This window comes from Corapipo altera, unplaced genomic scaffold (assembly GCF_003945725.1).
Source record: "Corapipo altera isolate COAL_440 unplaced genomic scaffold, ASM394572v1 48b, whole genome shotgun sequence".
In the NCBI taxonomy this organism is placed as follows: Eukaryota; Metazoa; Chordata; class Aves; order Passeriformes; family Pipridae; genus Corapipo; species Corapipo altera.
In genome coordinates this window covers 9,506,516-9,521,951 of record NW_020884884.1, presented here as the reverse complement: position 1 = coordinate 9,521,951, position 15,436 = coordinate 9,506,516, and the positions used below count along the sequence as shown (strand labels likewise).

Here is a 15,436-nt window from a genome sequence, read left to right as displayed (position 1 = left end):
AATAAGAGAATACAGCTTCAACCAAATGTCTTATTTCTCTCTTCTTACCTCTGTTTCAGATGTCATCTCTACCAAGGAGAGTGAAATATCAAACCAAGACCCTTACATCAGAAGAACTACCTTCGTTTCTTAATTCGTAAGATCATTTTTTTCCTTAGGATTTTTTTAAAGGTTTATACTAAGCACGAGCAATTGCTTAAGAACAACACTCAGTTTCTGAGAGGTTGATTAAAAATTTTTCATGCACACAACTTCAAATATAAAACACAAATTACGTATGTTTCTTCATGCTGGCATGCTATCGTGAAAGGGAATTGCCAGTTCTCCAAACAGAATCAGATGTGTACACATCCCCAGAACAAATTTCATAAAAGTTGGTAAATTGTTCAAGTCATTAGCTCTGCAGCAGTGTGAAAGACCTGTATTTGTTGAATCTACCTACCTTTCTGGTAGTTCTTACTTTGCTTTCTTTCATACCAGAAAACTCAAATTAGCTTGTGTATGTACATTTTTTATTCTTATAGGCAATATTGTTGATTCGTTTGTTTTTCAGGAGCTCTGAATCAGAGGAGGAAGAGGAGGAATGGAAACCAAAACCAAAAATCGCCAAGAAACGTTGTTTGCCAAAGAAAAATGAGGCAAAAATTAAAAAAGCTGCTGTTCCACAGCCAGCTGGGGCCAAGAAAACGGTCAAGAAGGTAGCAATAAAAGAGGAATTGGTGAGTATCTATAAGCAAGAGACATATAATTACTGCAGTTGGCAAGTAACATGACCAGAATTTTTCCAGCTTTGGTTCGGTTGGTTGACTGAGTCTGATCAGCTTGTATGATTCCACTGTTCCTGTAAATATTCAATATGTTGGATAAACATGGCTTTCTTATGCATTGAAGTGTCCATATCTAAGGGCTGCCTTGAAAATTTTGGCCGATGATAATGGGACGTGGTTTTCCCTGGAGATCTTTCGACAATGTAAATAAATGATACCTGTCTTCTTTCTCTGATATCTCTGGTTTCTGAATTGCACCTTTGACATCTTCTACTTTTTCACTGGCTGGGTAGCACAAAAAAAAGGAGCCTGTGCTTACATTTTCTTGCATGGCTGTCCAATCCAGTAAGGATTACAGTCTTAATATGATTAATATAAAATGCTGTTTTCTTGGAGATCACTTGCCTCTGTCAAATATTAACATCAGAGATCACACCATGGCAAAGCCAGTCCTTCTGCCTTCTGAAGATGATCTCTCTGGAAATTCAGGAAAGAAGGTGTGGCTTGTCCAAGGTTAAACTGTATCTTGGCAGACCGAATCTCAGTTCCAGTTCTCATGCTGGGAACCTAATTCATTAGGAGAGTGCTTACCTGCCCTACTTTTTCCTGTTTTGTTGAGATGAGTGGAGGTAAAGACTGTAGGCCAGTGTCTTCTGAATCAGAGTCCAATTAAGTTCTTTCCTGCATAATTTTATTTAGTCTTTTAAATCACAGTTCTACTGGATGTGTTTGTATCATTTCCTCCATGAAAGATATATTTCAGATTATTTGATTTCTGGCTTGGCATTTCGCTGCTGAACAGGGGCATCACTTGGGAAAATGATGTCTGTTAGCAAGTCTTTCTAGATTTTAAATGCAGTGTTGAACTACTTTGTAACAGTCAATGCTTAATATGGTTTCAATGTCTTTTTGGCAGGATGTGTCCTTGCCTATTGCACCTGTAGAAGATAATAGAATGCAACTTCTAAAACCTAAGGATGAAGATGTAGGCACTAAACCAAAAAGTTTAAATCAAAAGCCAGAAGTGCCTAAAAAAATGGAAATAAATTCATTCCAGGGGAAAAACAAAAAGGGTTTAGGGAGCGATGAGAAACCCTCAACAAGTGTTCCTGTAGTGGGGAATCAAGTGAAACATGAGAAATGTGAAGAGGCTTTTGCATTTGATGAACCACCCTCTAAAAAGATTAAGTTGAATGCATGTCCTGAAGGAAAGCCAGTTAAAAATCTTGGAAGGAACAAAATAAAAGAAGAATTTGAAATGAACTGGGATATTGTACAGGTATGAGATCTTTTCCTTTTCCGAGTTATCAATGAAACTATTTCATACATAACTGGCATTTAGAATCTTAACATAAAATTTCAGTCCTCTGAAGTTAAGTAGTCATTTAACCTCTGCTTAAGCTGTCATACTACATGTATAAATATAGATGTTGGTTGGTAACTGTTAGCATTCTGGTATTTGTGACTTTGGCAGTCTTTAGTACAAATCCTGTAACAGTTTGCCTGTTTCACCTTTATCAGCACATGGTTTTTTTGTGGATGTACTCAACTGAAACTCCTTCAGGAAGGGATGCTGAAAGATTTGGGATGACTGTGTGCACAGTTTCAGTTTAAGATTTAATTAGTGTGGATTGTTTTGTTGTAGAGACTCATTTGAGTGTTTATGGTCCCATCACGGAGGAGATCGTGTTCCTCACACAGCAGTGACATCAAGGGAGATACCGTCTTTGTTTTTGTAGGATGTTAACTTTGAAGCTGTTCAGGTGAAGACAGTTTTAGGATAGCTCTTGTGCTGGGAGACTAGGTGTGGTTATGGAAGATTTTAATATGAGCAGAATGGGAATAGTTAGGACACATTGTATTCATCATCCTTAGTACTCGCTGCTTGAGAAGACTATAAAATTTTGTTAGTGAGTTTCCTAAGATATTCTCGGAAATACAGATGGTGAATTTGATCCTTGTGTATTGCTGCTCTAAAAGCAGTGACTATGATCGCACGGGTGTTGTTATATTTTAGGCTTCAGGATAAAACTTTTGAAAGGCTTTTATATCAGCTATCTATGGGATTAACTGTAGTGAAATGCAAACAAACTGTGACAGTTAAAATGTTACTAAGATAAGCTGTTTGTGTAGTTTTTAATTAATTTCACATTGATACACTATAATTTTATCTTTAGAAAGCTCAATTTGTACAAAATCATGTTTAACTTTGTGAGGTTTGGTTCATCTTGAGACTCTTAGTAGTATCATGTTAGTTTCCTGTTATTGGTTAAGTGGGTTTTGGGTCAGCTCTGGCTTTGTGGGTTTTGTTTATTTGTTTAGTTTAACCATAATGTATGTCATTGTTGGCTTAAAAAAAAAAAGCCAAATTTTTTCAGTTGCCATGTACAGTTTACTGTCTTTCTATTTTGTTTTATAATTTTGGTTTGGTCTTTTTTCTGTTCCCAAGAGGCAATCCTTCCTGCTTTTTTTTACTGTGGTTACAAGTTTCTGGAAATATTGGTTGCTGCATGTCTTGCTGAAATACTGGATGTGATGGCTGGATGGATGAAAATCCTGACATCCACTCTTAGGGGGGACAGTAGTCCCTGCTGGCCAGCGGAATATTCTGGGAGTGGTTTTGAATGTTGAGTGAGAGTCTCTTTAAAGCAATCTACCACCTTTCTTAAGTGTGTTTTGTTTCTTTGCTGTGTTTTGTTGTTTTTTCTTTTCTCCTTTGACAGGCCTTGTCAGACATAACAAATGTTGAGCCATGGGTATGTGAAAACTTAATTAATCTCTTTCAAGAAGAAAACACAATTCCTTTTATTGCTCGGTATCGAAAAGAGCTCATTAATAATCTGGAAGCCGACGCCTTGCGAGAAATGCAGCAAACCCTGGAAGAGCTACGGTAAGTTAGCACAAGGAGGTATCTGGGTGGGAGGTAAGTAACAACTGACTACTGCTTCTGTGTCCCTCTTTTTGGCACTTTGTATACACTGCAACTATAAAGGAGCTTATAAAAAAAAGGGTTTAAAACTGAGATAATTATGCTTGATACCCCCCTGGGATTTTGTTGGGTTTTTGTGATTGGTTGGGTTTTTGTTGGTTTGTTTTTTTTTTTTAACTCTAAGTAACAAGACATCTAGCATTATTAATTGCCAAAGAAAAACTAATATCTTAATTTCCTTGCAGTTTATTACAACTGCACAGAAAAAAATTTGTACTGAAAGAGTAGTTTATAGTTGCTGGAGATATGTAGCCAGATGAGATGTAAACTGCATCTTAGAAAAAGATCTTAGAAAAAGAATCACTAAGAATCCCTTGGCTCCCTGCTTGGAGCAGGTAAGCCTCTAGCAAAGAGCCCTTCTTGAGGTTGGAGTGTACCAGGAGAGCAGGCTAAACTCTCCCAGGCCATTGCAGCAAAGAAATGATCAACAAAGCTTGTTGCAGTGATGGGTGAGACTGCTTTCATTCCTTCTTGCTTTTGGGTGGCCACATGTTCTTGAAATGACAATTGCACAGACTTGCCAGCTGTTCGGTCAACATGGTACCTTCCTCCTTGTACTCCCTGCTATCCCTTATCAAGAGGTTCTTTCCAAAGAAGGAAGGTAACCTGAGAGAGTTCTTGTCTGAACAAGTAATTTCAATAACAAAATACCTCTACTGCTTGCAGTTGGTCATGTGTATCTTATTGAAGACCTGGGAGTTTAAATCTGGTACCCTGTGCTTGATGCTGCAGAACTATCTGTACATGAATTGCAGCTGTAAGTGCTCATCAGCGTGGGTTTATCTTGGGGCCTTTTTGTTTGGCTTCTAGGTCAGTAATCTTGTAGAAATGTAAGTAGCAGTATTGACTATCAGTATTGTTTTCCCTAAAGCTACCACAAGATATTTTGATACAATTTTGAAATAATTGGAGAAAGAGAGTAATGGTTAGAAACTTTCGGATTATCAGACTTGGTTTGTTGAGGATTAGCATGAGATACCATCTTCAGGGGTTCCAGAGAGTTTCAGCAGTGTAATACTCAAGGTCACAATCAACAGACTTTTTAATTCACTGTGAAATGTGACTGTTAATATTAATCTCTTGCATTTTAGTACTGTTGCAAAGAAGACACATACAACGATACAGAAGTTGAAGAAAGAAGGAAAATTATCTGGTTGCCTTTTGAAAGCATTATTAAATTGCAGAACTTTGGAAGAATTGGACCATGTGGTCAGTAGTCTGGTCTCTTTCAGATCACCCTTAGTTTAAATGTAATCTTGCATAACTAAATAGTGCATAATGTCAAGTTCGTAGCATGACTGAAATATTTCCTTGCTTTTTAATAACTATGTTTTGTTTTCTTTTTTGGTATAAGTCTACACCTTATAAAACTGGGAGTAAAGGCACCAAAGCCCAGAGGGCCAAGCAGCTGGGATTAGAACCTGCTGCTCTCTCCCTCCTGCAGAACCCTGTGGAACTCAATCTCTTTTCTTACATTAGACCCAATACCAAAGGTAAGTGCTCTTCTTCTATGAACAGTAATGTCTTAAATATCTGAAAATATTTTAAAACGGGAATTACTTTGAATTGTTCTGGTATTGCTGGACTACTTTAAATTCAGCAGCACTTTAAGCAACATGTGGTAAGAGTTTACATTTAATACCATGACTCTCCAACCTTACCTGTCTCTTAGTAAATAGTAATAATGGTATAAAAGAGACAGAAGTCTGGAGACCTTACAGTTGACATCTGTATTTACTGGTAAGAGAGAGGGAACTGCCCCACACACCTGAAAACTCTCCATGGTTCTACTTGAATTGTTTCCTGAAGAGTCGATGGTACAAGAGGCTTATGCCTGACATGAAGGAAATGTCATCTAGCAAAACATATCTTAATAAAAACTGGCCTTGGTGATTGAGAATGAGCAGGAGAGTTCTTGTTATTGAATGACAGTAGGGATTGGAGATGTAATCTCTGAAATTTGACCAAGAACTTTTAAAAATGTGATTGTCACGAATAGACTACAGAATTGTGTGTCTTTGTGGATGCAGTTATGGGTGAATCTGTAGGGGGCAATCTCTGACAATAAAATGCCAAGATTCCTGCATCCTTCTTTATGATGTTAAAATAGAGATGTACTTCTGTTCTTCCCTGCCCCAACTTTTGCAATTTCAACATTAAGATAATGAACCTCCTTAGTAAGGCTGACTCTTACTCTTCCGACTTCAGTTTATTTTATTTAAATATTGCTTATAAAACTCTGCTAATTTTGCACTGAAAATCAGTTACCAAATATTTTGATTTTTAGTTAACTGTGTTTTAGCATATGTCATTACTTCATACAGCAGTATATTGCAGCCACGCATTGACTGTTCTGGCAGAGTCTAAAGAGCCAAAAGAAAACCTTCATGGTGGAAGTTCAAATAAATTATTTAGAGTATATTCAGAAGGAAGTGCTATTTGTTGCAGCATAAACAATAGCTTTTGAAAATCAGTACACCTATTTTCAATTTTGTGCTAAAAATAATTCTGCTTAGGTTTATATAATGGCTTGCATTTGAAAGACCTCAGAAATTTATATACATCTATGAACTGGGTCACTTTCATCAACTTGGGAGCCAGTTTGTCAACCTATATACAGCTTGAGATCAGAGTGAATTTGCAGTACAGAAAAGTTTTCATCGAATCTTAATATTTCATTCTTTCAAATTCTCAATGTTTTTCACCTTATACTAAAAATAAACTGAAATAAAAACACCAGTTCATGTTTCAAAGCCAGACCTTGGAAAGTTAAGGAAGCAGACTCACCAGAAAATTTAGTTCTTCCTTTTAGTTGTATGAACGGTCAAATATTTCTCTCATTACACAAACATGTGCTGGTGGACACAGTAAAATACCCATGGAAACTTTATGATTTTAATTCTGACTGGGTTTGGCCTATGCTGTCTCGTTCAGATTCTCTACTAGAATTAAAATAATTTTGCCATGCACACTTGTGGTACTTTAGTGTCTTAATTCATATTCAACATGGTGCATGTCCTAAAATTCCCTTAGCTTTGTGTTCTGACATGACATTACTTTTGCCATAAGAAACACTAACTTGTAAATGTAAGGATCCAAATTTTGTAACTTCTGATAAGTTCAGGCATTTAATAATGTATTCTTATTCTTGATTTTTTTTTCTTTCTAGCAGTTAAGTTTAGCTTCCTTGTCTTAAAGAAGGGCAAGATGAATTTTTTACGGTGTGTAACTTTATAGCCCAGTCAGAAGCAGGATTCTGGATTCAATATAATGAATAGCTAGAACTATGCAATTTTTTAAAATAGTGTTAATAAAGCTCTTTCAAGATATTGGTAGTCCATCAGACAGCAAAATGAAAAATAATGTGTGTTGAAGGAAACAGTTAATGCTGCATTTGCGAGCTCTAGGATTCTTGCTTTTTGCTCTGAAGCATTCATTCCTGATTGTTGCTTGAAACAGGTTAGATAATACTGAACTAAAATACAAGATGTCACTTTTATTTCATTGTCTTCTGGTTCTGGTCCAATTCAATCACTGTGCGAAGGAGAATAACGTACCGCTTCTGGCCTTTTGAATTAAGGGATGGTTCTGCCTGTTGGAAATTAACTGAATAATTCTGTTATCTCTCCAGAGATACAAAAACATTTATAACTTCATGTCTTTGAAGACATTTTATGACTTTAGTGTTTTGTAGGAGGGGTTGACGGTATCCTGACATCAGAAGTGTCGTTGTGCAAACTCCTGCTACAAACCTGTGGAAATATGAAAGTATTACACAGAGAAAAGACAGGATTGCCTGTGAAGAACTTAGACAGTTTTCATATCAGTAGTAAAATGTGTGGACTTCTGTTGCAGTTACTAATTTTATTAAAGCTTCAAAAATTATTTTTAAATATCCAATTTTACTATTTTAAATAATTAATTTATATCATGAATGTCAAGATCCATTAGCATCAAAGTCAATAAAATGAGAGAAAAGTAATTTTTTTTGTCCTTTTGTCTTATGATAATTCATTGGTCACTTTAGGCTCATTAAAAATATAATAGTCAGATGTTTTGGAAAGGAAGTTTAGTTGGTAACAAAATTTTGATGAATTAGAATTCTTTGAAACCTCTGCAAGTCAGTCAGATATCTTTAATCAGTAATCTTTCAGCTTGTATGTATTTTCTTAGTGCCTATGCAGTTGTGTAATTTTTTTGTATTAGTTTTTTCTGTATTTATTAACTGTATATTATATTGACTGTATTCTATAATTATTGTTTTCTAAGGGCTTGCAAATATCCAGGAGGTAGAGACTGGAGTACAGCATATTTTAGCAGACATCTTTGCTAAAGACAAAGATACACTGGATTTTATCAGAAAACTGTAAGTTTCATTCTTACTTTCTAAAGTTTTCTGGTTACATGGTAAGATTCAGTCTCCCAGCATCCTGATACAGAACTTTTTTTTAATGATAGGAAAACCATGTTACTGTGAGATTTAGGTCCATTCCTGTGTACACTTGTTAACCCCTCTGCCTATCTGGCTGTCAGTTGAGGAGAGATCTGCTGTAGGCATGGTGTGATGCTGTGACTCCCAAAGAATATAAAATTCTCTGTGGCTCTGCTCCACATACAGCAGTTCTCCCTTGCAGTTAGTGACCCATAAGGGAATTTTCCATCCTTGCACTTTCTTCAAGCTATAACTTTTCAGAGATACGTCTTTTTAAGCTATTGCTCCAATAGCTGACTTGACACCAGTCAGTGTAATTAGGGTGCAGTGATGGTTGATTTTGGCATTGGTAGTCAATAAGGCAAACAAATATGACTGGGTTTAAAGCAGGAGTTACTGATCCTTTAATTGTGTTAGCTGAATTTATGTTTTCTTACATTACCTGACTTCAGTGTTGCCATGTCTGGGCAATTGGTATGACAGAGTAATAGCCACTTGTTATTTTCTCTGCTGTGTGCCATCTGGGACGGAGAAGAGAATTATCAAAGAACATGTGCTGCCTTAGGGGCAAGCAATATTGTTTTGAGTCAGCAGTGGGATAATTTCAGTGAAGGGGTTGTTTTGTAAAGGATGTGCCGTCACTACCTGACTATCACTTTCATTCTTTTGACCACTGGAAGTTCCTTAGTGTAACAGTCAGTGCTTTACAGATCAATCCTGTGGATCTGAAGTGTGTTGTGTGTATGGTAATCACAAGGAACATTCAGGAAGCTATCTGTTTGGGATCCCTGTTACTCCTAAAAATAATGAAAATTTCTATGGTTGTTAAGTGCTCAAAGCAAGAAATTAATTCTGAGGCTGGGTAGATTCAAGAGAGATATTGCATTTCTATAAAACAGAGAACTACTGTAACTTTTTTTTTTTTTTCAACTTCCCAAAATTTGTTGGGTGAAGTTTAACCCATAACTGACGAAACTGAAGTGCCAGTGGTGGCTTTTGAGTATCCATTCCCTTCAGGAGAAGGGCTGTGATAGCTTTTTCTGAGGTTTACTTGAATGTCTTCTCTTGGTATGTTCCAGTCAGTATAAGTTATGTCAGTCTCAGCATTAAGATATGTCATCCAGTTCTACAGGTAATTAGAGTTAACATAATCTGTAATTGAGCAGATTCCAAACTGCTTTTTTATTTAATATGTGCAGTAATGACTTGTTACAAGTTTCATGCTAAAACACCTTATTAATATCTGTTTTTTCTATTCAGATGTCAGCAGAGGTACATTTCCATTCGGTCAACCTTGGCAAAAGTGTCATCCAAAAGTGGAAATGAAAAAGATATTAATAAATTCCAACTCTACCATGAGTTTTCTTGCAATATAAAGAGCATTCAGCATCATCAGGTACAATTTCAAATTTCTATTTTTTTCTTTGAATTTTAACTGTGGGAAACGTGGCTTTGTTTTTTAATTTTGTTGCTTCAAACTGATTCTAAAGATGCTTTCTTTTTCTTTATATTAGAAGTTAAGGCTTTCAAATTCTTGAAATGCAGGACTAAGCTGTTAGTCTCTGTTTTAAGAAACTGAGCAAAGGACTGCTATTCAGTATGCCCATTGTGTAATTAATTTTCATTCAACAAATACTTATAATGATTTATGTATCAGATAAATCATACCAATATTGAAATACTTTTGGTGCATGTCATACCCTCCCTCCCTTCCCCTGGTGACAAGTGCATATCGAGAGTCATCGGTGGGGGGATAAAAGCTAAGCAATGACATACCCTGTAGGGGTCAGACTGGGGTAGAAGTGACATAGTAGTGGAAACTGCTTGGTTGCAGTGTAGGAATTTGAAGCAAACATGGATAAACTTATTCTTGTTTCCTTTGGATGTTTGCTGCAGCACTGAATCAGAGTGCTCCGAGCCATTTGACACTAAACCTGACAGGTGAAACTGGTGAGAAGTATCAGGAAAGGGTCCAGAAAACTGAAATTAAAAGTGACCTACAAAAGCAGCTCAGGGGAACATCCCATACACTACTCCAAAAATGGGTTTGTTTTGCAAGTCATCAGTATTCCCTTTGATGAAGCATCTTTGGTTATCATAGATTTGTATAACTAGATAAGGAAATAAAGGATGAAGCAAACTTACTAGCTGATGAGAAACTGGTGATGGCTAGGCTATCACTGTTCCTGAAGTTCAAAGGCTGAAGTGTGATGCACTCTATACAATTGTCAAGACCTTTGAGATAATTCATAACTAATCACCAAGTGAATTGTCTCTTGTTTTGGTCACAATTACCTAGTTTAAAAAAAAAAAAAAAAGACCAACTCAACAAAAAAAACCCAAAAGAAAATCTCCAAACCAAAACAAACCATAATACCACACAAACAGACCCTCTTGGCTGCTTCTAACTAGAAATGTCCTTTTCGTTTAGAAGGCTGTTATATGCTCTCATTTTTTCTGTGCTTTCCATGTTAAAACAGTGTGATGTTTTGAAGTAATAAAGGATTTTATTGTCTTAAAATGTCTTGAAATTGTTTTATTACAAAAACTATTTCACAGCGTGGATGGGCTAATTTTTACAGTTTCCCACCCTCCAATATGAAAGGTGTTAGGTGAAAGGCTAGATAGCTACTAGTGATTTTAGTAGACAAGTCTTCTGTAGATATTTGAAGAGGTAGCTGTAGTTGTTTTCATCTGTTGACTACTGTGATGACATTCACAAAGATTTGTAGATTCATCAGGAAATTAAGTGCTGTGGTGTATGGATTTTTGTGTGCTTTACTGTTGAAGGAATACTTGGACTGTCAAAGACTACTTAGTTTCACCTGCACTGACAGTGGTGAATACTGAGATATGCAACATGTTTTGGGTGAGCAAGTGTTTCCTGGGATGATAGTATAACTTACTTGTCTGAGGCATCCTTTTTTTTTTTTTATTTAAGAAAAACTGTTGCTTAGTTGGAGCCAAGGCTAGAAACCATGTTTCCCAAACTTGGTCAACGTTTTGATCGTGTGACTGCGTTGTTTCTTACCCAGGATATGTCCTTAGTTTGTTTGATATTAACTTGATCTGTTCTGCTTTATTCTTCCTTGTGTCTGTTGCTAACCTTAATGTCTCTTTCATTACCTATTCTAGCTCTCTGGTGAAGTCATAACAGCTGATTTTGCAGCTGGTGGTGTTGTAATAATGGCATATTTTTGCACACATACCTGCTGTCTTTCATCTGTATAGTACTGCTATTGACTGTTCTACCACACTGAATATTTCTGTATTGTGAATTGTAGAAGTCTGAGTTGCTTGTGCTTTGCTGAGGTTTCAAGGCTCAAGGTATAGCAGGGCTCTTTTGTCCTAATTGAGGAAAAATGCATTTTATGATCATTTCTGACATTAGAATTTGCAGAGTTCTCTGTTTTGTAAATGTACTTTAACTTTTTATGTCTCTTTTTGGTTCTTTGTTTCTTTGTTAGTTTTTCAGTTTCTGTCTTTCTCCCTTTTTTATTTTGATAATGAAATGAGAGAAAAAGTTGGTTTTGGTTTCTTTTATCTGCCATTTCTTCATTAAGCTGAAACCCAGATATTGTACTTTCAAAAGTCTTTCTCATTACCTTCAATTTCTTTATCACCTGACCTTATTCCCCTACTGGTGCAAGTTGCCATTTTTAAATTTCTTTTATTTCATTGGGTTATGACCATTCTCTTTAGTACCTGAAAGTCTTTATTTTTTCTTTCACCTAAGGCTTTGAAGAAATACTTCTTTTTTTTGCATTTAAAAACTGGTAAAAACATATTCTTTTAAGAATAGAGTAAAAGATGGCTTCAAGGGAAGAAATTCTCTGGTTTGGTTCAAGATTATTAAAAGAAGTTTATACCTAAAAAAGATATAGAAAAGCCTGAAACTAAGCTATTTTATAAATTTTACTAATCCCCCAGGACTACAGGTTAAATAGCTGTGTTTGAAGAACACTTATAGAATTCACTGTTTTTAAGACCTTCTCTACTGCTTTCGTGACTGCATAGAGACAAGTGTTCTAAATTCATTTAGCTGGAGGCAAAAGTCAACTTTAAATCACCTCTTTGCAGAGTTGCAAATACTGGATTCTTTCTGTAAAATATTGCACTGAAACTTGTCATCACTGGAGTATGAGAGTGCTAAGTAATCTTAAAGATCTGGGTACAACCCTAACTCTGCTCTAGCTTCCCTGTGTGTAAAGGGGGTGGACAGTAACCTAGCGTGTTACCTATAAGAGGGTAAGCTGTGCCCTTATGACCAAAGCACGTGTAGCTATGAGGGTGCCTCGCAGAGTGTGTTGCAGTGAGTGAAGCTGCTGTGCAGTAAAGCTGCAGCTCAGTTTTGCAGTTCTGCAGCTGTCACTGCACAACCTGTACGTCTGTGTTGTTTTCTGTGCCACTGTCGTTCTGTGTGCTGAGGCACGCCACAGAATTATCAGGACTGGTGTGAGGTCGGCTTGTTTGACTGAAAAAGGTAAAATACTGAATCTGAAATGAGAAAAAGAACTTTGTTGTTTTAAAAACCTGACTTCGGATTTGACGTGGTTGGACACCTGTGGGTGTTTCCAGCTGGAACATTTTGCTGTCGAGAGGTTGAGCCACATTTTCTTCCTTTGGCAGCAAGGAGAACCTGACTCGACTCTCCTAGGATGTAGTTGAGTAGCTCTACCAACACTGTCATAACTAAGGGAAAAGAATTTTTCAAGAGTTTATTTGAATTTTTGACTAACTGTAAACAGTTCAGTGTTTTTGTACGCCTTGGGGTTGTTTTCCTGTATTTGGAAATGACTGAAATGGTGGGAGGAGAAGAATTCATGAATAAAGTGTATCATTTGAGGCAAGTGCTCTATTTTCAATCTCATACTTAAAAAGGAATTGGGAATTAGAAGTCCTTGGCAAAGTATACAAAACTTACTATGTGAGTCTAAGTAAATCTGCAACATAGAAGAGAGCTGGGCAAAATGAAGGATGTCATATTTTTATGATAAACAGAATAAGGTTTGACAAACTTTGTCTAGAGCAAATTGTTGTTCTTGCTTTCTTTGAAAAATGTATGTTGTTTTTAACAATCCTGACCCTGAATCTGTTCCAATCTTAGATAAAAACAGTCTTTTTCCAGAAGTCAAGACTGTTTTGTGTCTAGAATAGCCAGATTTTAACATTACTTAAAAAAACAAGCAAAACAAAAAGATCTTTATAGTAATAGACGAAAAAATTGAGTAATTCCTTTCTTAATTGAGCATTTATTGGATGATAATTCTTCTCTGAATGCGTCACTTAAAACAGGATAGGCAGTTTATTTAAGAATAAAAATGTAAATAATATTAGTGGCTGCATTAACAGCTGGTTTAAGTTCAGGTGACTGACACATTCTGCAGATGGAGGGCCAGGAAACGAAATGTGATGCAAATATTGACCCTGCTAACAGCATGCTGAATGATGACATTATAATTCTATCAGATACTTTCTCTGTTGTGAGCATCATTTTGATTTCATTTTAACTTGACATTTAACTTTCTCTTTTTTAAAAGTAAAATCATAATAAATGTGAAAGCATTTGATTTGTTAAAATGTGTCTTTCTAATTTCTACATGAAAACATTTGCTTTGGCAGTAAAGGTACCAGATGCTATAATATTTCACATGCAATCTTTATTATTAGCTTTGTTGTTCAATGATATGTCAGGCCTGGTATGTCACAGGAGCACTAAGGCTCAGGAATATAAATTGGTACTATGTCCTGGAGTCATTTTAAACCATTGTATTTAACATATGTGACATGTCTGAGTTAGCTAGTGATTGAATTAAAGTTCATGATTGACACAGAATGCTCTGTTGTGACAGTGCTCAGGGCCTGCTACATACAGCAACATGTGTAGTCATACAGGAATGTCAACTTCAAGCAGGTTTCTTTTTTTTGTTTGTTTGTTTTTCTACTTTAAAATACTTTGGAAGGAAAAAGGGAATCTAAAGACGTGGCTTTTATTTGTAACTGCTTCTGACTATTATTTTGTTTCTAAAATCAGTGAGTTTTCTTAATACTAAGGTGGACATTCAGTGTGACCATAGTGAGATCAGACTAGTAGTTACCCACCAGTATCCTCCAGGATCCACCACTTGTGTTGTGATCCTGGTTTTAAATGTAGAGTCACAGTCTTTCATTTAAAATTGAACTCTGTATGCAGGTAGCACAAGTGCAACCTAATTTAGCTTTAGATCATGACTAGGCAGTTATGCACACGAGGTTCTGTCAGAAATATTGGCATATGTTTTAACACTGGAGTGCTAATATGAAGAGTGTATCTACAGTCTTTTCTGCTATTTGTTAACTAGTAATGAATAACTCTAAATTCATCCTCATTCAAATTAAGCTGAGTGCCTTTGTGTCAAAAGTTCTGATCCATAATTAATTTTAAATTTGCATTGATCTTGGACAGAAAAATGAAACCTGAAACATAGGACTAACTTTTTCCCTCTCCAATCTCTAGTTCTGATTGGAGTCACTTTTCAATTAATTTTTTGATTTTTGTGTTATTGAGTAAGATTATTCTACCAGCTAAATTCATACTCTTTTGTATTATAAGTGTGTTTAAGATAAACTGAATCTTGAGATTGCAGACTCCAAAAAAAATGTATGATTTGTTATACCATGGCATGATTTAATCTGTGTTTAAATTGTGTATGTTATCTGTACATGCTAGTACTTTGTGAACTGATTTACTCTACCACCATGCTGATTTGCTACAGAATGTCAAGCAAGCGCGTACACAAATGTTGATAAGTTTATCTTTTGGATATTTTGTGTGTCATCTGTCTCTGCCATTTATGTTTGCACTCAGATTCTGGCCATTAACCGAGGGGAAAATCTGAAGATCCTGACAGTGAAGGTCAACATTCCTGACGGGGTGAAGAATGAATTCTGTTGGTGGTGTGTCAATGAAAGGTCTGCATGGATACATATTCTTACACAAATCTTTTTTTTTTTTTTCCATAGACTGCTGCATACTGAAGTGTACCTCATATGTCTTGTTACATTAAGAGAACAAATTAAACGAATATTTATTAGATTAAATGAAATTAGCTAGTGGATAATTCTTATTTTGTATTTGCAACTGCTGTAGCATTATGCTGAAAAGATCATGCCTTGGGCTATATTTGTGAGTTCTGGCACCATTCTTAAAGCAATTGAGTTTTTTTGAAAATATGCTAAGGCTGATGAAATGTGAATATATTTTCAAAT

General features: G+C 36.0%; 1 protein-coding gene across 4 annotated transcripts in view; it reads left to right on the top strand.

Moving 5' to 3' along the window:
* SRBD1 (S1 RNA binding domain 1) overlaps positions 1–15,436 on the top strand; it is a 123,941-nt gene that overhangs the window by 7,139 nt on the left and 101,366 nt on the right. For all 4 annotated transcript variants that reach the window (XM_027641638.1, XM_027641639.1, XM_027641637.1 and 1 more), the window contains 9 exons: positions 60–136; positions 554–719; positions 1,684–2,046; positions 3,491–3,657; positions 4,848–4,965; positions 5,111–5,249; positions 8,026–8,122; positions 9,449–9,584; positions 15,036–15,139. In XM_027641638.1, coding sequence (XP_027497439.1) covers positions 60–136; positions 554–719; positions 1,684–2,046; positions 3,491–3,657; positions 4,848–4,965; positions 5,111–5,249; positions 8,026–8,122; positions 9,449–9,584; positions 15,036–15,139 — 1,367 coding nt within the window. The remainder of the gene's footprint in view (positions 1–59; positions 137–553; positions 720–1,683; positions 2,047–3,490; positions 3,658–4,847; positions 4,966–5,110; positions 5,250–8,025; positions 8,123–9,448; positions 9,585–15,035; positions 15,140–15,436) is intronic.